Raw genomic sequence first — 24,463 nt, 5'->3', positions numbered from 1 at the left:
TTTATGGCCCCGGATGAGTAGCAAGCTTTTCTGGGATAGTTGAAATATTTGCTTTCTTTTGGAGATTATTGCTATCATTTAACTCTAATTTCTTTAACAATAATTGTGTTCCTTTTCTGAGCACATATTGTATGGAGGGGGGCTGAAAATGAATATATGCAGGGAGATAAATGTGAAAACCTTGACAATGAAGCTTGCGGCTTCACTCCAAAGACTGACCTATTAAACAGTCTGCCCTTTTTATAGTCGACTGTGTCTTGGCCTGGCGTGGACTCAGGATGTTTTTTTGACATCAGGGGATTGATTCTTCCCTACAATATTGCCCTTAGAAACTTCTGAGCACTTTTGTAACCCATTTTCTGTAAGAGTCCATGGAGTCCTTTAAGAAAACAGGAGCAGTACTGAAAAGGCAGGTGTATCAATGCAAGTATCCATTAGACCAGGTGAGGTCAGTATTGTAGAAGACAGCCTGGTTCAGGAGTCCGGGCACCGCAAACTTTCCTTTGTGATCCAGTGTTGCAGATAGGGGTTTGTTTCTATCCGCATTCTTGGCCGGGTGGGAGGGCCACAGAGCAGGAGCCAATCAGTGAGGAGCCAGCAAGAGGCGTGAACTGTCCAATCAGGTGAGCCAATGTAGCAGCCTCTTCTGGTGTCATGGCGTCAATTGCGTTTTCTGAGGGCAATCGTGACAGAGGAAGTCTTGCTAAACCTCGTTTTATGGATTCTATTTACTATCCTGCTTCAGAAAAAACCTGGGAAACCTCAGGCCACGCAATGGTAAAGTTACGGGATGGGAGCCTGAAATGGGATGAAATTTGGGCGATCCTCGTTAGAAGTGGTCAGAAGCAGCTGTGGTGCCTAGAGCCTCGTACTTAGCTGTAGATCCCGGAGGTCCTTCTGGACTGACAGTGAGTCATTATCTGTCGCTTTTGCCCCTTGCTGGGGCAAGATTCGTTTGTGTCCCCTGACCCCTGTCCTCACTGTGACTCTATCAGCTCACCGTGGCGTCTGGGAAGCCTCCTGCCCTCGCATCTGCACCAGATGAGGAGAGAAGGGGGTTTGGGGAGACCCTGACCCAGATAGGATTTGAGCTGAGTGCACTGTGGTGAGCTAGGTCCTCGTTGGCATTCTTGTCAGCAGCAGCTCTGGAGGATCAGAAGTTTATACATGTCTGTGATGCAGGGCACACAGCCACGACTCTTCTCCTTAAAGTTCAGCTTTTTTATCTTTATAGTGACCCCCTACATTTCCAGTATGTCCTCATATTTCCGCACTCATAATGAGTGTTGACAGAAGTTCTGGAAATTGAACACAGTGGGTGATATGCCTCAGTGGTGGAGCACTTGCCAGACTCCTAGTGAAATCCTGTGTTCCATACAGAGCAGTGCAAATGAAATGTCTAATCTAACATAGGTGACATGCCTACTGACAGACTACGTGAGAACTATCTTAGAGTTTAGAATTCTGACCAAAGTGGAGCAGATGTTAAAATATTAATCAGGGGAGGGAAAAGTGTACTTGACCAGCACAACTTCCAAGGATAGGCTGCCTATTAAACTCATGCTGAGAAACCCTTGCATTGGGGCATTTACATGGACATATATGTGTGATATGGGTAGGAATGAAAGGGACGGGGGTTATCTCTGAATTAATGGCTATAGAGCTAGGGCTGATCATAGACATTGTGTAAATGCTAAAATGCTCTCTGAGATAGATTTCAGCAGGAGCTCTAGTATAAAGAAGCCCCAAATACAAGTTGTGCAGGGATAGTAAAGGTTAGCATGAAGGGTTTTCTGCTAGAATTTCTGATAGAATTTAATGATAGAGAAGTGTGTACTGTTATCGCTGATCTGTTCATGTTACCGGTTTTGGGTTTTTTGTTTTTGCTTTTTTCTTTTCTTTCTTTCTGTTTTTTTTTTAGACTGAGTCTGATTTTATAGTTCTGGTTGCCTTTGAACTCTCTTTGTAGTCTAGGCTGACCTGACACACATAGCAGTTCCCCTACCTCAGCCTTCCAAGTGCTGGGACTACAAGTGTGTGTGAGCACACCCAACCATAGAATCATTTTTGAAGCAAAATCAGAAATTAGGAAACAGTCTGGCATTGGTGTAGGTTAAATTATTTGGTGGACACCATCAGTGAATTAAAATGAAAGGGATTTCCCTGGGACATAGAAGATTTTAAGGTGTACTTGATGATTTTATTATAGAAAAAACTGGAAATTTGATGAACTATGTACCCCCAAATTTTCAATTTTTGTTTTTAAAATTTGAGATGATGTCTTACTATATTGCCCAGTATCTTTTGGTAGATTTTGAACATTATGGACTGTTGTTTTGACAAGTATGTGCCATTATGCCAGTTTAAGACTGAGGTTCTTTATTTCATCTGATTTACTATGGTTTCAATGTTTTCATAAAATTTCTTCATTTTTAAAAAAAATTTAAAAAAATTGATATAGTGTCTTGCCATATAGTTCAGTCTGGCCTTGAACTCATTATGTGGTGCAGGCTGGCCTTGAAGTAATGGCAATCCACCTACCTCAGTGTCCCCCAGAGTGCTGGGATTACAGGGGTTCACCACCACAGCTGGGTAGTGCTTAGGTAAAGTAAAAATTATGAGCCGTGGTGGTTCACCCCTTTACTCTTAGGTACATGGGAGACAACAGTGCACCAAACCTGGACAATCAAGCAAGATCCCCTTTCAGTATGAAATATAAATTGTGTGATTTACCTCCACCTAACAGTGAGACATTTAACATGCCCTGGCCTGGTGATAAATATCTAGTAATGAACAATCAAAGAAAACCAATTCAAAGGAAATCTTACCTTAAGTTTTTTTTTTTTTTTTTTTTTTTTTTTTTTTTTTTACTCTTTTTGCACACTACTGATATATGGTACAATACTTGCTCATAATAGTGGACAGCAGTAAAGAACCACTTCTCAGCAACAGGACAGCAGTGTTAAACAAGCAGAGATTTGAAGCACACTGTATTCAATAGGTGCATGAGTGGTTCAGTATTTTTTATTTTGGTCTTGTGTTACATATATATCCCTAAGCCAAGATCAAGTAAGTGTGTTGAGCAGGTTTAAAGGATCCAAAGCTTAGCAGTAGTGTTTTTTTTTTGACCATGCATATTCTGTAAATTTTCAACACATTTTCTTTTGAACTTCCTCTGGATTGATGGTGTTATTTTGTCTTTCTCAGTCATGTAACGTTAACTCTTCAAAAAGTCCACTATAAAACATAATAACTTCAGATTGTTACCTCTTTTGAGAGCTCTATTAATCAGGTTGCCCAGATCAGCTGACTCAGAAGAACAATATCAGTAGTGTTTGGAAAAGGGAGCACTATTCTGGATTTAAATTTTTGTTTCTTTGTTTGCTTTGATTTGGTTTGGTTGTTTTTATCGTTTTAACATTATGGAGAGGTGCCCCAGTCTGATCATACTGTCTGTATTTCATCAGTATAAAGGGGTTTGAAGAGTGAGTTTTCAATGATCAAACACTCAAACACAGGCCTGAGTACCTGGAACACATATCATCAAGCATGTGTGTGGCTGAAGAGAAATCACTTCCATTCCTAGTTCTAATTATGCTGACTTTGGAAATCCTTCTATTTGAACCTCAGGTAAACATGTATCTTTCTATTCTAGATAGTCAACTCTTGTAATCCCACTTGCATTTCCATCACATTAAAGAGTTGAAGGCATTTCTGTCCAATAATATTACTTATCAGTAACATTTTTGTTTTATTTTTGCAGTAATTCATATCTCCTTGGAAAAAGAAATTACTTAGTTCCATAAGTTCCAGTTGACAGCAATCCCTAAGCAATCCCCCTAAGTTCTCTTGATTGCCCACATACTGAAGACAGACCTTCCATGTTGGTATCCTGGAGATTCCCATGGGAAAGGTGTATGCCACAGCTGAGATAAAGCACAGAGCTTCAGTGTAAAGCACCTGTCAGTCTGTCTGTACCCCCCTGGGGAGGGGTGCATCATACAGCATGAAGCAGTGGAGCCTGTTCTGAATTTTCACACTTGTGACATCTGAAATATAGTTCAAATGGTGAGGAGAAGGAGAAGGTGTGCAAGTACAGACAGAGTACTTTGTGTGGAGTCACTGAGATTGAGTTTGGAGGTGCAGAGCTAGCAATTTGGCAGGTCTTAGAATCTTTGCCCATTTCCATACCTTGTCACTGAAGAGCTTGTATGTCCGGTCCACCTACTAAGTGAATGATTTTCCAGCAGTGGAGATTATGAACATGAGGAAATGTGAATGTGTTTCAACTTTTTCTTGTAATTATGACACAGAGTGTAACAAATATTTAGTACCATCTTGGAGATGGAGGTCAGGAATATTAACAATATCATATCACAAACAGAATGGCCCTTATTAGAAGGAAATCTTGTCCCTAAATGTCACTAACAGTAAGCACAGCATAATGCTGTGCTTGACAGGCCTGTTGTTGTAGGTGTGTTTTCTTTCCACATTGATCCCTTGCTTTTTACTACTACATTGTACTCTGTGGCTTCATGTACATTTTTTACTGTCACTGTAGACCCTAGATACTGCTGAGCACTATTCTTGTGCTCTAACAATGACCTACACTCCAGCCTAGTGTGTATGTGTGTGTATATATATATATATATATATATGTATATTTATATATGTATATGTATATTAGTGTGATCAAAAGTTCACTTGTCGCCAGCCACCTGCACTCACCATCGGCCAGATTCATTTCAGGTGAGCACTTCCCAGGTAACTCTTGGCACTGGGCAGCCCCAGTCTGTTGTACTCCCCGTTCGCATGGGTCTGTGCATTTTCACATCCTTAGGACAGCCCAGGGAAGTGTTCTTTCTGGGCAAACCTGTGTCCACACTCTTAAAATCTCTCATGTTCTTTTGGTTCGGATAGCCCAAAGCAGAGATTTTTGGATTGCCCACACTGAAAGGCCCTCACTTCCCTTAAAGCCTCGTGCTTTCATGGGCAAAACTGTTACTGACCCCACATGGGCTCCACTCATAAATCTCTCAGTGATGACTTGGAATATATGAGTTTTTGGAACCTTAGCCGCCATGTGGTGCCACAAACAATTGATGGCTTGTTCTGGACCACGGGTTATTTCTTGCCTGAATCAGTGATTGGAAACGTATTTTCTAACTCCCAAAAGACACCTTTTCAATGGCTAATTTCCAATTTATGTACTTTAAAATTTAAAAGTACCATGAAAACTAAACAATTAACTTTTTACTGCCAGGAGGTCTGGCCAACCTACCCACTTATCGGCAAGCATTGGCCCAAGGAAGGAACTTTTGACCCCTGCATTTTCAGAAACTTGTATTTCTGTCAGGCTGGTGACAAGTTATTAGAACTTCCTTATATTCAGGCCTTCCTTATTCTGAGAACATGCCCACCTCTCATTAAGTCTTGTGCTTCTGCTCAGATACTTTTAGCTAACTCTACTGCATCGCAAACTTTTCTGTCCTGCCCTCAGGATTCGCTTGAGGACGTTCCTCCAGTGTTTTCTCAGCCACTGCCTGCCTACCACCAAACTCATTCCCTGCCATTACCTCCGCCAGACTGCTCTCCCCTCTCCCTATGCCTGATTCTCTCAGCAGTCCTGGTCCCAATGTGTCGCAGTTACCTCCCACTGTGCAATCGTCTCCCTCTCTGCCTTCCGGGACCCAAAACTCTCCCAGCAACTCTAATCACTCTATTAGCACTTCCTCAAAGTCTCCGACTCTTTCTCCTGATAATTCTCTATCCCCTACAGCATTCTCACCACCCACCCACCACACTAGGTCTTGGTTGCTATGTCCTTCCAGAAGGCCACATGATTGTTCAAGATTGCGCTGGGAACAGTCACCATGTTACAACCCTCAGCCACGTGGCCAGGCACCACCATGTTCGCACGGGCCTCACTGTCATGAGCGCCCCCTTGTGGCTCCTCTTGTAAGCTGCAACAGCTGCCCTGCTGCAGTGCACATCACGCTTCATTGTGCTGCCAACAGCAATCCTCTCACTGCTAGGCACACAGTGAGATGCCAGCTGCCTGTGTTTCCCAGGGTGACCAGCAGCAGCTCTGTAGCCACTCTACAGATGATTGCTCACACATATCTACTGGATGGATGGCTGCCCAATGGCCCTCTGCTCTGGAATCTTCTCCTCAGGCTCCACTACCACTTCGGGAGCAAGCTGGCCCCAAGGGATGTTAACATCCATGTGCCTTTTTCCCTTTCTGATCTATCTCAGGTTACCCATAAATTAGGTGGCTTCTCTGTTGACCCACAGAATTATATCAGGCAATTTAAATTTATTACTAATTGTTATGATTTACATTTTAAGGATGTTTATGTGATTCTAAATACTGCCCTTAGCTCACAGGAATGAAATCAGCTGTGGTAAGCAGATCAAAAAGAAGCTGATCACAGACATAAGGTAAACACCGCTGATAATGACCCTGGGCCTATAGCTGTGCCAGAGCAGGACAAGCATACTAACTATAACAAACTTTTAAAACAGGTCCAGAAGGCTAATCAAAACCCAGCTGTGTTCCTAAATTGGCTTTCTAATCCTCATGCCCTGTGAGCAGTTCCAGCTTCACACAATGTGTGGGGCCATGCCCGAGCCCCTCCCCCATGGGCCATCCCAGCCCCTCCGTCCCCTGTGTGCCATTGTTGCCACCACCTTACAGGTTTCTGAGGGCAGTCCCAGCCTGCCCCTGCTTGCTACGTCCCGATGCTCACCCCACCCCCACCCTGGGCATGCTCTGCTGGCATGCCGCAAAACAGCATCTCAGCAGCTCCACTCAGACATGCTTTTTTTTTTTTTTTTTTTTTTTTTACAATTTGGCTCTGCCCAAAAGATGCTATTTTTTTATTACAATTCTCAAACCATTTAATCAAGGTTATTGGCCACCTGATAATTTTACCAGCCTTGTTTATCAATCAAAGCCTTGACTAATCTCCTGTCTTAATGACTAAAATTAAGAGATATTTATCAATTCCTTTTCCTGTGGACCACCAGTAATGTTATATGTTAAACTTATTACCTGTATTATACTGTGTTGTTGTCAATCTCCTGTTTAACAACTAAGGTTATAAATTACTTTTTGCTAAAAACCACTAGCTCTATTTGAAAACAAGGGTTTTCTTCAAAGTTTTATTTTATTTGTCTTGGTTCATATTACTTCAAATAACAGATTTATAAAGAAGTAAACATGTTCCAAATGTGACAGTATTAGATTGGTTTTCATAGATTTATTCATAAGGTTAATAAACCTTTACTGCAAAATGTTTCCATTAAGATTTTACTCCAAAAGACAAAAGGCAGACTAACGCCTTTTTGGGCAGACTAAAGCATTTTTTGTTAATTCCACGTGTCACCCTATAAAAAAGCGATATGCCATCTAGTTAAAGCCTGCTCTATGATCAGAAATGCCAATATTAAACTCCTGCATACTTACTTAATTCTACAGATACCTTTTACTATAGTCCAAATCCCAAACAAAAAGGCAAAATTTGACCTTCAAACCTTATAGAGATCTTAATATGGTTTTTATGTTTTCAACAACAGAGATAACAATAACACTTGTGACACTTGGAGTTCTGAGAAAGTTAAACCTCTCCAAGGCAGAGCTGCCTGCCCCCCCATGGACCATGCTCAAATGCAGCAGAAGACATTGCGCAACAAAATGCCCCATCCTGGCATTCTTTGAGACCTTACTCCAGGGCTGCTGGAGTGTCCTAGCCACCAGAGAGTGGGTAAGCCATCCTAACTTCTAGCCTCCCAGGAAATGTCGACACTGCCAGGTTCCTTGCCAAGAGAAAATTGCTGCCGAAGACTGAGGGGGATCAGGCAACAACAGGTCCCTTTAAAGTGTCAGTCTCAGAGTCCAAGTCCCACTAAGTCTCAGGTAATACAATTCTCTGTATTTGTGGACATAGAGGCCATATATACAGAGGTCTTCCTGAATTTTCAGTTTGCTATATTAAGTCCTCAATCTCTATGACGGGGTATTGATGGTGAACCTATGCCATTTATAAACAGGGCCTATTTCGTGCAGGTCCCCGTCCTAAATCTTAAAATGCTTTCACTCCCTTGTGCTTATGCAGGCTCACTTAGACACACTGACACCTCAGCACCTTCCAGCTGTGGTTGCTGGTGTACCCCTCCTCAGTGATATAAGACAACTCCCTTCCTTGCTTATTCACCAATTTGTCATACAACCCTGGTCAAGACTGACAGATACATTTTGTCTTCTCACTTTGTTTATACTTTTTCAGGGTACCTAAAAGCCTTTCCCACAACCAGGTAAACTGCTGATACCACCAGGGTACAGTGACCCATGCCTAAATCAAATTTGCTAGACTGCCATTCTGGTTTTGAATCACTCAAGCCCTAGATCTAACCATCCTTTTCCTACTCATCTCTGCCTTAACAAGGCCTCATGGCCTCGACTCACAGGTTGTGATGTTTTGTTATCCACTTTGGTTCCTAATTTCTTACATTCTATTAATGATCGTTTTTACAGCAGAACTCTTAAACAGTATTGCCTACAGACTCCAGCGTCATGCATACCAGAGACTAGCCTTATCAACCTAACCTCTTAACTTTTATGCTTTCAGATGGGGGAGTAATCACCTCTCATAACTTCACTCCTTCTAATCCCACATTTAATTTTCAGAATTCTGCCTTACCGTGGAAATGTTCCTACCTCAACGTTCTCCTGATACAATGACATGTCTAAATCAAAGGCACCTATCCTTCTACCTCACCTGGGTCCTTAAATATGACAGTGCCATGTCTCCTTATAACATCTTGTCTCTTTGTTTTTCCAGTCTAACATACGTGCATTCACCACTGAAGTTGTCCTGGCTAAAACACCTGGCACCAGCTTCTACCTGGGCATCAACCTTCATCCCGTTGACTCCCCTAAGCTCCAGTACAGCGCCCTCTGCCAGCAGGAAGTAGTTAAAGAGGGAAATCTTTGCTCCTTTTCATAATAATAATCATAAGACGGGATATGAAAGGGTTTTGGCCCAGACAGGACACTGTAGCCAGGAAAGCCTCAAGCAGAAGCAGGAATCCCCTATCTCCCCCACCTAGGAATTTACCTGTGACGCCATCTTCCCACCTCTGGGAATTTACCTATGGCGCAAAACATAGGACCAATGGGCTACCTGTGCATCCCTAATGCCCGCCTTAGGTTCCACCCCAAACCGAGGCTACTTACATACCCCCACGCCACAGAGATCGCCAGACTCCAGTGGTGGGGGGTGCCGGTCATCTTTCTCCATGTTCTGCAGAATAAAGGCCTCTTTTTGTTTTGTACTTCTCATGTTCTGGAAATATTTTTCATCTTTTGGAAATAATCCTATCAAAATCTAAGTACATACATTTTCTTCCCAATATTCATATCATAGTCTTTAATTTTTTATGTATTAATTTTTGAAAAAATTTCATACTATAAATGTTTTTTATATATAATTTGTAATAATTTTTAAAGTTTATTATAATAATGTTTGCTGGTATTTGAAAGCATTTTTGGATATCAGTATTTTCCATGCATTCCAGTGACACAAGTAGAGGCATTTTTAAAAATGTTATTTTTAAAGAGAGTAAAATTAAACTAAGCAGATCATGTGAAAACAATGTAAGAGACACAGATACTAAGACAACCAGGGCTCTTCCCTGTCTATCATATTGTCTCTTGTTTTCTTCCAAATACTTGTCCATATCTTTACATGCAGAGAATTCATACAGAACAACATAGTGTAAAAACTAATTTGAAGAGCCTGATGAAGGCATTTTAGGTCTTTAAGACCAGACACTAAGAGAGTCAACAATGGCTGTCATACTATCTCTCCTCTTCAAAATAGCTGTTCATGATTTCATGTATGTTGAAATTAATCAAAACAAAACAGACTAAAATCACTGGGAACAAGGAATAATAGTATTGCTGGATCTTACATCATGATGCTATGGAATTAGCACTGGGTATCTTAGTGTCTCTTTTTCTTCAGAGTAGCTATTCATTTTGTCATGCATTTTATAATCAACTCATAAACTTTTTAGAATTTCTACACATCCATAAGTCCTTTCTCTATTATAGGGAAAAACAAAACAAAATAAGACAAAACAAAACAAATTCCTAGATGAACGTGAAACAGAAAGACATATCAATAACAATAGCAAAGAGCCCAGGACACTGACAATATAAGCCTTCAAAACAAGGTGGTAGGGGCATAACTAGGATTGTTATTTTACATAATGATCTTCAAGAGTTCCTCAGATCACCATACAATAATATACACAATTTTTCCAATCCTATGAATGTTATCTATTTTGTTCCAAGGACTCATGTAGCACAATCATCTTAGTTATCCTAAGTGTGTTTATATAATTTTAGACATTTTTTATTTTCCATTCCCTTTTCTTTTTCCTCATTTTCCCTGAGATATTTTTTTTCCTTTAAGCATTGAGTTTTTTGTCTCTTATTACTCTTCCCATTTCTTACACTAGGGAGACCATATGGTATTTACACATGTGAGTTTGATTTATTTCATTTATTAGTATGGTCTTGATTTGTATTCATTTACTTAATAAATATCAATGTGATCTTTATAGCAGAGTAGTACTCCACTGCACAAAAAAGTCACATCTTTTTTATCCATTCCTCAGTTGATGGGCATTTAGGTTGTTTCTAAGATCTGGCTATTACAAGTTGTGCTGCTATAAACATGAGTGCACATATATCACTGTGGTATGATGGGTTCAGTTCTTCTGGGAATATGCCCAGAAGTGGAATACCTGGATCAAATGGGACCTCCAATTCCAGCTTTTTGAGGTATCTCCAGACTAACCTTTACAGTGGTTGTACCAGTCTAAACTCCCACCAACTGTGCAGGAGAATTCCTTTTTCCCCAAGCCTCTCCAGCATTTGTTGTTGGTTGTTTTCTTAATCCTGGCCATTTTTCCTGGAGTGAGATGGAACCTCAGTGTTGTTTTAATTGGCATTTCTCTAATGACCAGTGATGCTGAACAATTGTTCATGTATTTATTTGCCATTTGTATTTTTTCATCTGAGAACTGTGTATTCATCTCAGATGCCATTTTTGGATTGGGTCCTTAGGGTCCTTGAGTTTCAGGGATCTGCTTTTTTTTTTTTTTTTTTTTTTTTTTTTTAAATTCATGATTTAGACAGAAATCCTTTGTCTGAGGGACAGTTTACAATGATTTTTTCCCCCAGTTTGTGGGTTTTCTTTTCATTATGCTGGAGATTTCTTTTGACATGCAGAAACATTTTAATAAGATGTGATCTGGGTTATTGATTCTGGGAACTATTTCCCATGCAGTTTGATTCTTGTTCATGAATTCTCTACATACCCCTATGTAGAAGCATTTTCTTTAGAAAAATTATACATGGTCATGGAGTGATGAGGAAGCAGTTTGTGACCTCTAGTTGACCTCTTTGAAGGAAGAATTTAGAGGTATTTGTAAAAATTTTAAAGAATCTAAAACTTCTAACTAAATATATTTTTCAAAATATATATTCTTCCCTATAATATTCATTTATTCACATAGTATGGTGATATGTCTGCACCTTTGAATCTGTTAATAACAAATTTTTTATGGAAAAAAGGTAAGACAAAATTTCATAACATAATAGAAGAAAAATAATAGTTAATGCATTGCATATTGTTATCTTTAAAGTACCAGTTACTCTGAGTACAAGATATGGGTTTATAAAATTATTAAATCAATATAATGCAAATCTTTTTTGATAAACTAAAAGGCATTAATAGAATAACTAACTTGGACTTTTTCACTTTTGTTTACCTTATTTACCTTTTCCCAATTGTAGATGCTTTATCCTTTGAACAATTTCTTCTCATTTCACAATATCGATTATACATTTTATACCTTATATATTTATACAGATTTCAACACCAGGGAGATAATATGATGTTTACACACATGAGTGTGATTATTTTCACTTAGGAGTATGGTCTCAAGTTGCATCCATTTACCGAAGTCTCCTGTTGATAATTTATGGCTGAATAATATACTACTGTATAAAAATACCACATATTTTTATTCATTTGTATGGCTTCCAATATTTAGTATTATAAGTTGCACTGTTATAAATATGGATGTACATACATTTAAGTGGTATGATATTATTAATTCTTCTAGAAAAATACCTAAAGGGACGTGACTAGGTCAGATTACATTTTTAATCCTTGTTTTATGAGGAATGTCCACACTGATTTCCACAATGTTTGCACTCCCACACACAGTGGCAAAGCATTCTTTTTTCTCCAAAGGCCCTCCAGCATTTGTTATTGGTTGAATTCCTTATAATAGTCATTTATTCTGCAGTGAGCTGGAATATAAAAATTGTTTTAATTTCTGTCTCTGGAATGAGCAACAAAGTTGACCATTTTCATACATATATATTTGCTATTTGTATTTCTTCATCTGAGAAGTGCATATTTTTCTCAGATGCCATTTTTGGATTTGGGAATTTGGATTTTGGATTCTGTATGTTTTCTAGATCTTTGTGTAAGGGAAAACTGGCTAACTTTTGTTCCCACTCTGATTTCTCTTTTTGGTACATTGGTGATTTCTTTTGATGTGCAAAAGCTGTTAATAAGGCGAGATTCCAGTGGTTGATGCTTTGAAGACTTTCCTGTATAGTTTGGGTTTTGTTCTTAAAGTCTCTGCTACACCTTGTCTTCAAGATTTCTACCAAATTTCTCTTCCAGTAGATTTAGCATTTCTGTTTTAATATTTAGATCTTTGATTCATTTTGACTTTTGTTTGGTGTATGGTGATAGACACAGGTCTAGTTTTAGTCTTCAGCCTGTAGAGAGCCAGTCTTTTTAGCACCATTTATTAGAAAGGCTGTCTTTCTTCCAATGAATCTGTTTGTACCCTTTGTCAAAGATAAAATAATTGAGTGTATTTCTGCATCTTCTATGGTGTTCCACTGATTTCTCAGGTCTGTGTTTTTGTACGTACCACGCTGATTTCTTTTCTTTCCTTTTTTGGTACTTGGTATTAACTCAGGAACTTGAGCTTTCCAGGCAGGCACTTATGCCACTGAGCTATGTCTCAGCCCTTGCCATGCTGGTTTTATCAAAAAAGCTTTGTAGTATAATTGCAAGTCAGGGATTGTGATGCCACCTGCCTTGCCTGTTTCCCAGAATTACTTTTGCTAGGCTAGGTCTCTTCTGATTTCAGTTGAACCTTAGGAATATTTTCTCTAGTTCTGTGTGGTACGTTAATGATATTTTGATTTGGAATGTGTTAAACTGTATATAGATTTTGGGAGTGCAGCCATTTTCATAGTTCTACCTATGGATGAGAAAGTGATAGCTTTCCATTTTCTAATATCTTCATCAATATGTTTTTCAAAGTACTGAAATTTTGTATTTAGAGATGTTTGTTAGACTGATTCCTAAATATTTCAGTTTTTGGATGCTATTGTAAAAGGCATGGTGTCTCTCATTTCTCAGTGAGTTTGTTGTTTGTGTATAGGAATGCTATTCATTTTTGTGTGTCATCTTTGTTCCAGCTACATCACTGAATTTGGTTGTTAAATCTAGAAGTCTTGTGCTGGAGTTTTTGTGTTCTTCTATGTAGAGTATTGTGTCATCTATAAGTAATTTAAGTTCTTCCTTTCCTATGCTTATTCATTTTATTTCTCTCTTGTATTGTTTCTCTGGTTAATGTTTTCAGAAGTATATTGAATAGGAGTGGGGATAGTGGATATCCTTGTCTTATTTCTGATTTTAGTTGAAAGCTTTCATTTTTTTGTCCCTGTATATGATGTTGGCTGTTGGCTTGTCATAGATGTCTTTTAAGGGAGTAAAATAAGAACCAATTATTCCTATTTCCTTAGGGTTTTATCATGAATGAGTATTGGATTTTTTCAGAAGTTTTTTTTCTACATTTCCTGAGTGATCATGTGATTTTTGACTTCAGCTCTGGATATGGTGTATGATGTTTATTGATTTGTGTATATGAAACAGATTCTGCATCCCTGAGATAAATCCCACTTTGACATTTTCTATGATCTTTTGAAGATTTGTTATATTCTGTATGCTAGTTTCTTACTGAGGATTTTTGCATCTATGTACATTAGGGAATTGGCCTACAGTTGTCTTATTTGGTTGGGTATTTCTCTAGTTTGGGTATCAAGGTGCTATTTGATTCCAGGGATGAGTTAGAGAATATTGTTCCCTTTTCAATTTCATTGAAGATTTGCAGAGTATTACCCTAAATCTGTTCTAAATTTCCCATATAATTCACCAGTGAATTCATTAGGATCTGTTGGCTTGATTTTTTTTTTAATTTTTATTTAAGGAGAAAAGAAAAGAAAGAAAAAAAAAACAGTGAAGGGGTACAAGTTATACAGATTTACAGAATAAAAAAATGCGCAGTAGGAAATCACTAGTTAATGGATTACATATTGCCATCTTAGAAATAATTGTTTAAGTCACAAAATTAAAGCTTGTAGAGTGGACATTCCAACAATGATACTGCAAACAGTTCTGTTCAATGATCCAATAAAACTCTGTGATATCATTTTCTATCTTATACATTTAAATATACATGCAGTTATATAATTTAGAGCACTTTCTTTTCCTCTCTTTTGTACAATGACTATTACACATTTTGGGTTTCATTGCTCCCACGGTTCTTGTTGCTTTTTTGGAAGAGAGTAAAACCAAATGTGACATAACAGAACATAATCGGTCAAGTCAAAAGGGTGGACATAATAGATAATATAAGAACATAATACAAGGTGATCAACAATGGTTACCATAATGCTTACCGCTATTTCTAATAGAATTGCCTGTATCATTAGTTGTAATACAATTGAACAAAACCGTAAAGAATGAAACCGACAAAACCAAAACATTGGAGATATTGTAGGTCTTCAAAAGTAGATAAAAGTCAGCGAGAATGGGCGTTATAATGAATCTCATTATCTTCTCAGCTGATGCCTAAACTTTCGAACCTGATACTATCCAGCAAAACAGAATATAGGAACCTCAGTCAAAAACAAGATGGTGAGAGTAATACAGGGCTTCAAATCGAGATAATAGAAAGTCAAAGTGGGTTACTATATTATATCCTGCTATATTTTTCCCTTTAATTAAATGGATAAAAATAAAAAAGTAAATAATGGAGTGGAGATTGAGAAAAAGGAGGGCATAACAGCGAAACAGGGCAGATCAAAACTTAACCATTTAAGCAGAATAGTGTTTCACCACCAGCTAATCCTGACCCAAAAATAGTTACCATATTGACTCCCTCCCTGAAGTCCTTGAGTACAACTTCATATACTGTAGCATTAAGTATATCAAAACAATGTAAATCCATTTAAGAGAATGACAGCATTATAGAGTATTTAGAATCGACTAACAGAAAATGAACAATGGTCTCTGTATAATCTCCTTGTCTTTAAAAGGTTTTTTCTTATACTATCGTACATAACAAAATCCAACAAGATACAACCTGTTTAGACCATTGGAGACAGAAGAACAAAAGCTAGATGAGACTTCAAAACAAGATGGTACTAAATCAGCATTACCTATTAAGATGTCATTTTCTCCAAAAAAAGCTGTTCCTATCATCCAATCTTCTGTCTCATTTCTGTTGAGCTCTTTTTCTGTCAGTAGCTGTCAGTTTGTCTTCTTCATTTTGTTCTCTGCTCCATTCGTTGTGGCCTCCCCGCCCCTATTTCTGGGTTCTTTGTATTTTTCTTTTTTTAGAATATCCTGCAATACTTTCTGTAGGGTTGAATTGGTGGATGCAAATTCCCCCAGTTCCTCTTTATCCTGGAAGCACCTCGTTTTTCCATCAATTTCCAGGGACAGTTGTGCAGGATATCTCAATCTTGGCTGTAGATTATTATCTTTCAAAGCTTGAATTATTTCTCCCCATGCTCTTCGTGATTTGATGGTTTGTGAAGAGAAATCTGCTGTAATTCTGATGGGTCTTCCCTTGTAAGTGATCTGTTTCTTGTCTCTTTTTATATTTTAATATTCTGTTCTTGTATTGAATTTCTGGAATTTTTATTATTATATGCCTGGGTGTTTCTCTGTTAGGGTTGTAGGTAGCTGGGGTCCTGTATGCCTCATACATTTGAGTATCTTTACCTTTTGCTAGATTAGGAAAATTCTCCTGGATTATTTCTGTGAGTAGCTTTTGTAGTTCACTTGTTTGTGTCCCTACTTCTTCTTTTATGTTCTTAATCCTTAAGTTATGGCTCCTCTTATCATCTTCTTGTCTTTGTATTATTGCTGTGTGTTTCTTTGTTATTTTTAAGAAGTTTTTCATTTCATTCTCCCATGTTTCAAGTCTGCCCTCCAATTCAGATAGTCTGTCCTTAGTTTCTTTCAAGCTGTTATGCCAGTCTTGGGTAGACTTCTTAATTTCTTGATAGTCCCTTTGCACCTGCTTCACATACTCAATGCTTTCTCTGTTTTCTCCATCAAGCAATTCTCCCCTCTTTTTCTGTTCTTCCATTCCACCATCTGCTTTTTCCTGGGTGGTGCTTAGCATTTCTCTAACTATTCTGCATACTTCTAGCTTCAGGTCATTGATAACTTCATTCCTGAATTGGTCTATGAGGCTCTCTAAATGGCGCTTAATGTATATTGGTGCAGTGTCCACAATTGCCTGATTCTCAGGATTGGGGGTCGAGGAGCCTTTTTTGTTGCTTCCCTTCCCGATATTTTCTGTTCCTTATAAAATGTAATCTTACACAGGAGGCCCGGCTTCCCTGCCTGCCAGCCACAGCCTGATCAAATTGCGCTGGCTAGTTGTTCCCGCCCACCGCTGCGCCCCAGGGAGTTGCGGAGGAGGCAGCCTACGCGGGAGTCGGTGGCTCCTCCGGGCCACCGTCAGGCTCTGGGATCTGGGTTAGGCCAGCCTAGGGAGTCTGCGAGCAGCGTCCCTCTGGCCAGGCACCTTTCACCAATCCCGTCCGAGAGGGAAATGTGCGGTTGCAGTTGCCACCGCGCCCTGCTCTTACAGGACTGCCTGCACCCAGAAAAACCTCCGCTGGAGTCACACTGCGGTAGGGAGTCAGTTCCTCGCTCACCTCGCCACCAGTCAGCCTTCCTCCCTGGCCGTCGCGTTCCCAGAGCTCGGCGGTCGCGTCTCTTCTTGCTGAGCCGCTATGGAGGTAGCTGGCCGCCGCATGGGGCGGGAAATCCAAACCACTGCGGCGGGAAATCCAAACCGCGGTTTCCAATGGCGCGGAGTCGAGCCTCCACACTGAGATTTTTCTGTTCCTATTTTAGCGCCAGGACTGTATTCCAAGTTGGATTCTCTCAGCCCAGTTCGTTCCTGAGTCAGCAGAGCATATCTCTACTGGTTCGTATCTCCTTAGCCCGCATCATTCCTGGCATCTGATCCGAGCCTTTAGAGAGCGTTCAGAAGTTGCTGTTGTCTGTCCGCCATGTTCTCTCACCTCCTGTTGGTGTGATTTTAATTACATTTTGAATTTCATTATCTGATACTGATTTATTCAGAATTTTTATATCTTCTTGATTCAGCTTTAGTAATTAATAGATACCTAGCAACCTGTTTCTTTTGTGTTTTCCACCCAATGGAGTAAAAATTTTTGAAATAGATATTCATGATTTTTTGAATTTCCACAGGATCTGTAGTGATTTCACCATTTTTATTCCTTAAGTATGAATCTCAGACTTGTTTCATATTTTTTATAAGATTGGCTGAGGATTCATCAATTTTATTCATTCTTTCAAAGAACCATCTTCGATTCATTAATTCTTTGTACTGTTTCCTTAGTTTCAATTGCATTGATTTCTGCTCTGATCTTTACAATTTTTTTCTCTTTTTTGCTTTGGACTTGACTTGCTCTTCTTTTTGTACAAGCTTGTAGTGCAGTATTTGGTTCTTTATTTGTGCTTGTTCTGTTTTCCTGATGTGAAAATTCATTGCCATAAATTTCTCACTTAGGAATGGTTTCTTTGCATCCCACAGGTTTAAGTATGTTGTATCTGTATTTTCCTTTATTTGTAGGTATAATTTAATTTCTATAGTTTAATCTGTGATCCATTGGTTTTTCTGGAGCTATTTATTTTCCAGGTATTTGCAACTTCTTTTATCATTGTTTTCCAATTTCATTGCACTATGATCAGTTAACATGCATGGGGTAATTTTATTTTCTTTGCATTTACTTCAGCCTGTTCTGTGGACTCATATGTGGTGTATTTTAGAGAATGTCCCATGTATAGCTGAGAAGAATGTGTATTCTGAAGTTTTTGGATCAAACACTCGGTAAACACCTACTAAGTCCAATTGTTCACAGGTTTCGTTCAGTTCTGATAATTTCTTTGTTGATTTTTTTTGGCCTGGTTGATACTGTTTGTGACATTACAAATATATAATTGCTTATTTGATTTTTCATTTCTGTTAATATTTATCTTGTACATTTGAGTGCTCCCATATTTTGTGCATACATATTTATGATTATTTTCTCTTATTCTTGAAGTTTCCCCCAAAAAGTATGTAGTGACCTTCTATATCTCTTGTGATCATTTTTGTTTGAATTTCATGTTGTCTGAAAAGAGAATAGCTATCCTACTTTTTTCTGAGTTTCTGTTGCATGGAATATTGTTCTTCATCCTTTGACTTTCAATCTATGAATTTTTTAATTAAATGTGTTTCTTGTATACAGCATATTGTTGGATCTTGTTTCTTGATGCATTTTTCCAGTCTGTTTCTTTTGATTAGTGAATTGACACCCTTTATATTGGGGTTCTAACATGTATGTAGGAGCTTTTCTTTTTCATGTTATTGTCCTACTTTTGGTTCCTTGATTTTTCCCTTTGTTTAATTTCTTACGCTGTCTGGTGGTTTCTTTTTGTTGTTGCTTTGGAATTATGATCATTTTTATCCCTACCTAGATACCTCTCATTACTCTTTGTAGGGAAGGTTTGGAGGTTATGAATTTCTTCAGTTTTTCTTTACATGGAAGTACTTATTTCTCCATTAATTTTGGAAGATGATTTTTCAGGGTACATCTATCTTATCTGGACGTTGTTTTCTTCCAAGACTTAAAATATTTCATGCCAACTCTTCTTGACTTAGGGGTTTATGTTGAAAATTCTACAAACATTTTCTAAAACTTTTATTTATAGGTGATCAGTTTCTTATCTCTTAACAGTTTTAATAGTCATCCTTGTGCTGAATTTCTGGGATTTTGGTTATTATATGTCTGACTGTAGATTTATTTTGGCTGATTGGAATGGTGTATGCCTCACTTACCTGTATTTCAGGCTCTTTTCAATTGCTTGAGAAACTTTTGGTATTTTTCTACAAATAGTCATTTTATGTCATTTGGTTTGACACTTGCTTTTTCATGGACACTTATTAGTTACATATATATATATATATATATATATATATATATATATATGCATTGTCTTGCAGCCATTGAAACCTTTTATTTTTTTTAAGGGTACAAGTTATACAGATTTACAGAAGAAAAAAATGAGCAGTAGGAAATCACTAGTTAATGGATTACATATTGCCATCTTAGAAATAATTGTTCAAGTCACAAAATTAAAGCTTGTAGAGTGGACATTCCAACAATGATACTGCAAACAGTTCTGTTCAATGATCCAATAAAACTCTGTGATATCATTTTCTATCTTATACACTTAAATATACATGCAGTTATATAGTTTAGAGCACTTTCTTTTCCTCTCTTTTGTACAATGACTATTACACATTTTGGGTTTCATTGCTCCCACGGTTCTTATTGCTTTTTTGGAAGAGAGTAAAACCAAATGTGACATAACAGAACATAATCGGTCAAGTCAAAAGGGTGGACATAATAGATAATATAAAAACATAATACAAGGTGATCAACAATGGTTACCATAATGCCTCCCGCTATCTCTAATAGAATTGCCTATATCATTAGTTGTAATACAATTGAACAAAACAGTAAAGAACAAAACCGACAAAACCAAAACATTTGAGACATTGTAGGTCTTCAAAAGTAGATAAAAGTCAATGAGAATGGGCGTTATAATGAATCTCATTATCTTCACAGCTGATGCCTAAACTTTCGAACCTGATACTATCCAGCAAAACAGAATAGGGGAACATCAGTCAAAAACAAGATGGTGAGAGTAATACAGGGCTTCAAATCGAGATAATAGAAAGTCAAAGTGGGTTACTATATTATATCCTGCTATTTTTTCCCTTTAATTAAACGGATAAAAATAAAAAAGTAAATAATGGAGTGGAGATTGAGAAAAAGGAGGGCATAACAGCGAAACAGCGCAGATCAAAACATAACCATTTAAGCAGAATAGTGTTTCACCACCAGATAATTCCGACCCAAAGGTAGTTACCATATTGACTCTTTCCTTGAAGTCCTTGAGTACAACTTCGTATACTGTAGCATTAAGTATATCAAAACAATGTAAAACCATTTAAGAGAATGACAGCATTACAGAGTATTTAGAATCGACTAACAGAAAATGAACAATGGTTCCTGTATATTCTCCTTGTCTTTAAAAGGTTTTTGCTTATACTATCATACATAATAAAATCCAATAAGATACAACCTGTTTAGACCATTGGAGACAGAAGAACAAAAGCTAGATGAGACTTCAAAACAAGATGATACTAAATCAGTATTACCTATTAAGATGTCATTTTCTCCAAAATAGCTGTTCCTATCATCCAATCTTCTCTGTCTCATTTCTGTTGAGCTCTTTTTCTGTCAGTAGCTGTCAGTTTGTCTTCTTCATTTTGTTCTCTGCTCCATTCGTTGTGGCCTCCCTGCCGCTATTTCTGGGTTCTTTGTATTTTTCTTTTTTTAGAATATCCTGCAATACTTTCTGTAGAGTTGAATTGGTGGTTGCAAATTCCCCCAGTTCCTCTTTGTCCTGGAAGCACCTTGTTTTTCTGTCAATTTCCAGGGACAGTTGTGCAGGATATCTCAATCTTGGCTGGAGATTATTATCTTTCAAAGCTTGAATTATTTCCCCCCACGCTCTTCGTGATTTGATGGTTTGTGCAGAGAAATCTGCTGTAATTCTGATGGGTGTTCCCTTGTAAATGGTCTGTTTCTTGTCTCTTACAGCTTTTAATATTCTGTTCTTGTATTGAATTTCTGGAATTTTTATTATTATATGCCTGGGTGTTTCTCTGTTTGGGTTGTAGGTGGCTGGGGTCCTGTATGCCTCATACATCTGAGTATCTTTACCTTTTGCTAAATTAGGAAAATTCTCCTGGATTATTTCTGTGAGTAGCTTTTGTAGTTCATTTGTTTGTGTCCCTACCTCTTCTTTTTTATTTTCTGATCACATAATTTTTAAGAGATATTTCTGTTCACAATCTCTAGCCATGGTCCTGTCTTTAAAGTCTGAAAGTATGTCTTCAGTTCCATTCCAATTTTTTTTCCAGCTTTCAATGGAACTTTTAATTTCCATTTCATACATTCTGTTTCTTTTCTATATTGAATCACTCAAAGTTTCCATTGTTTTTGTATACTTCTCTATGTTTTTATCTCTACTCTAGATTTGCTGGGCAATTCCTTCATTATTGTTGTCATTTCTCTTTTCACTTGAGAGACTACTTCTGATCTGACGTCCACTATAGCCTAGTGGATTAGTTTCTTTACTTTTGTTGCTATCATTTCATAGATTTAAGGTTGTTTCTTCATTTTCCTCTATCCTATTCTCTCCTGGGCTTCTTCTGTGTCTGTTGGAGGTCTGAGATTGCATTTCTCTTCTTTGTCACATCATTTGCTATTTGTAACATTTTTGGGGTTTGTTTTTATGTTGACCCTCCTTAGTTTTTGTAGTAGGTAGTTATATCACTTGTATCAAAGCCTCTCTAGTAATTCTTTGTACTTCAGAGATGTCTTCTATGTGTAGGAGAGTTCTGGTTTGTGTTATCCCAGAATTCTATCTTCCCAGCTAATTAAGTGTGTGTACCAAAACAAAAACATGAAAGTAATTGTGTGAAATGTTGGTATCTGTTTAGCTCTGTCCCCAGACCTTTTTTGGAGGGATGTGGTGAGGTCATTACCCCAGAGCTTCCCAGGATTATTACAGAAGGGAGAAATGATTACAACAGATATGACCTAGCTAAATTAGTATAATTAGCAGTAATAATAGCATCAATCATAGCTTAGAAACTTACACACTGTGGTAAGCATTAAGTTTGTATTTTAAACCATAGGAGCAAAATCAACAGTTATATAACAGAACTGATGATAAATTCGGAGCTTGTAAGCAAAGTGTTTCCCCATGGAAGAATGGTTTTACCCTGTTGGAGGGAAATTTAAGGAGCACAGTGTATAAAATGGAGACAACTGTAAAGAAATAAAACAAAAGCAAGGCTGCAGGCCAAGTAATGATCATGCAAACTGGTAAACTAGAGAAGAAGGCCAAAAAGAAAGAAACAATGAGTAAGCTAGAAGTTATTGAAGTTAACCAGAAAAGTTAGAGAGACTGTTCACTCCTGTGAAAATATAATTTAGTCAAGGGAAATAAATAAGGAAAAGCAGAGATAAGATGACCAGATTAGAACCAAAATATGTTAACCACCCCCCCCCAAAAATCAAAACAAAGGAAAGGAAAAAATAATAATCTAGCAAAATGAAACCAAACAAAATTCCTCTGGTGTTCCTCTGCTTCTGCTGATGCCATCCAGGGCTGCTCAGTCCCAGGTCTTACTGTTCTCCTGAGGAGGGAATGGTTACTTTACAAGGTCTGCAGCCTGGCCAACTGTCTCTGGGTGTAATCTGTTACTTTGTCACCAAGATGAGGTAGAATGCTGTGTGGAACCTTTGAAGGTACAAGGGTGTTTTATTCCTTTGCTTCTGTGACCATGGGTTGGACCATGCTTCTGTGACCTGGCTATTTCACTTACTCTGCAAACCTGTAGTTTTTAATATTGTTCCTAGTGCTATGGTGCACAAAAGGAAAGGGAAATAAAGAAAAGAAAGGAAGAGAAAAGAATGGCTGGCCAGGCAGTCAGGGACTCTCTCATGTCAAATTGCTTTTGGTTTCAGGATGTATGTCCCTCCTCTTTCTGCCAATTACCTGTGTTTTAGTTGAATTTGTCAGTAGCTCTGAATGAGGCTCATCCTTTATTCAGCCATGTTGTCTCTTCCTCACTAATAAAATTTTTTATATTTTCATTGATAGGTAAAATCTTTGGATTTAGGTTTGGGTTAGGCATGATGACTCCCACCTGAAATCCGAGCAGACTCAGGTGAGGGAGGATAAGTACAACTTTGAAGCCTGCCTTGGCTACCTTTTATATTCAAGGCCAGCCTGAGCTACATAAAAAAATTAAAAAATATATTTTGCTTCAGAAACACAAGAATGCACCATGCTTTCAGCATTAAATTCCAGGCTCAGGGCAACCCACTCCAGACTCCTTCTGTCTGTCTCTCAGACAAAAGCTTTCTTTCTCTCAGTAAATATATTCTGCTCTAAAAAAAATAAACTGCATGTTCAGTGTGACTGAGGTCCAGTATTCCATCTCTCTGGTGAGAAAAGAAAAAAACAAATTGGAATTGTAGAACTAATCTTTCCCTACCATTGGTAGTACTTTTGTATTAGACTCTATATAACAAATTTATACTTTGTAATTGAAGGAAAATTTCTGATGTCCAAACAGAATTTTTTTGTAAATGACTATTTTTTGGAAAACTATTTGCTTTCTTTTTTTTTAATACACAGTGAAAGTACATCTGATACCTAGTGTTTGAGTATGTTTAAATGTATTAGAATTAATAGTTTATATTTCTTTTTTTAAAATTTTATTTAAAAGGAAAAAGAGAAAAACACAAAAGAAAACAAAGTGGTGTAAAGGTACACGTAATACAGAACTACAAAAAAAAAAAAAAACAGAAATCACCAGTTAATAGATTACATATTATCATTTTAGAAATAGTTGCTCAAATCACAGTATCAAAGAATACAAAGTGGACATTCAAACAGTGAGACTGCAAACAGTTGTGTTCAATGATCCAACCAAAAACATTAATATGGTCAGCTATTTAACACCCCTAAACACACTTGCTATTGTATCCTTAAGAGCTCTTTTTTTCCCTCTCTTTTTTACAACAAAATTTACACATTTTGGGTTTTATTACTCCTTAGTTTTTATTACTTTTTTGGGGGGAGAGAATAAAGTCAAATATGGCAAAACAAAGCTGTCAGTCAAAACCAAGGATAGACATAGCACATGATGTAAAACAGAGTACAAGATTATCAACGATGTCTCTTGTTTCCTTAAAAAGAATTGTCTATCTCATTAGATATTATAAAGTTGAACAAAACAGTAGAGAACAAGACCAATAAAACTTAGGCATTGTAAACATTACAGGACTTCCAAAGCAGACAATAGTCAAACCAGAATGGGCATCTTA

The 24,463-nt window shown here is 37.7% G+C and overlaps 2 protein-coding genes across 4 annotated transcripts in view; both read left to right on the top strand.

Annotated features, from left to right (window-relative positions):
• The first annotated feature begins 618 nt into the window (after positions 1–618).
• The window catches only part of LOC101788244 (zinc finger protein 14-like), a 107,225-nt gene continuing 83,380 nt past the window's right edge, over positions 619–24,463 (top strand). The window contains exons 1-2 of one of the 3 annotated variants that reach the window (XR_010042261.1): positions 640–777; positions 7,582–9,339. The gene's annotated coding sequence lies outside the window, so the exon portion shown is untranslated. Of the gene's footprint in view, positions 778–7,581; positions 9,340–24,463 lie in introns of those variants that run through there. The other 2 variants (XR_010042258.1, XR_010042259.1) reach the window with 2 other exon arrangements.
• Positions 771–9,339, top strand: LOC134472437 (uncharacterized). The gene is made up of 2 exons (XM_063233820.1): positions 771–7,769; positions 8,847–9,339. Exon 1 carries the CDS (start codon positions 5,015–5,017, stop codon positions 5,960–5,962), a length of 948 nt encoding a protein of 315 aa, XP_063089890.1. The 5' UTR covers positions 771–5,014; the 3' UTR covers positions 5,963–7,769; positions 8,847–9,339.

Source organism: Cavia porcellus, unplaced genomic scaffold (genome assembly GCF_034190915.1).
Source record: "Cavia porcellus strain 051 isolate PalLab524CR breed Dunkin Hartley unplaced genomic scaffold, mCavPor4.1 scaffold_23, whole genome shotgun sequence".
Classification (NCBI taxonomy): domain Eukaryota; kingdom Metazoa; phylum Chordata; class Mammalia; order Rodentia; family Caviidae; genus Cavia; species Cavia porcellus.
This window is presented reverse-complemented; position numbering and strand designations above follow the sequence as displayed.

Excerpts from the sequence above, each read along its gene's own strand:
- LOC134472437 (XM_063233820.1), top strand. The coding sequence starts at position 5,015 with ATGGGCTCCACTCATAAATCTCTCAGTGATGACTTGGAATATATGAGT.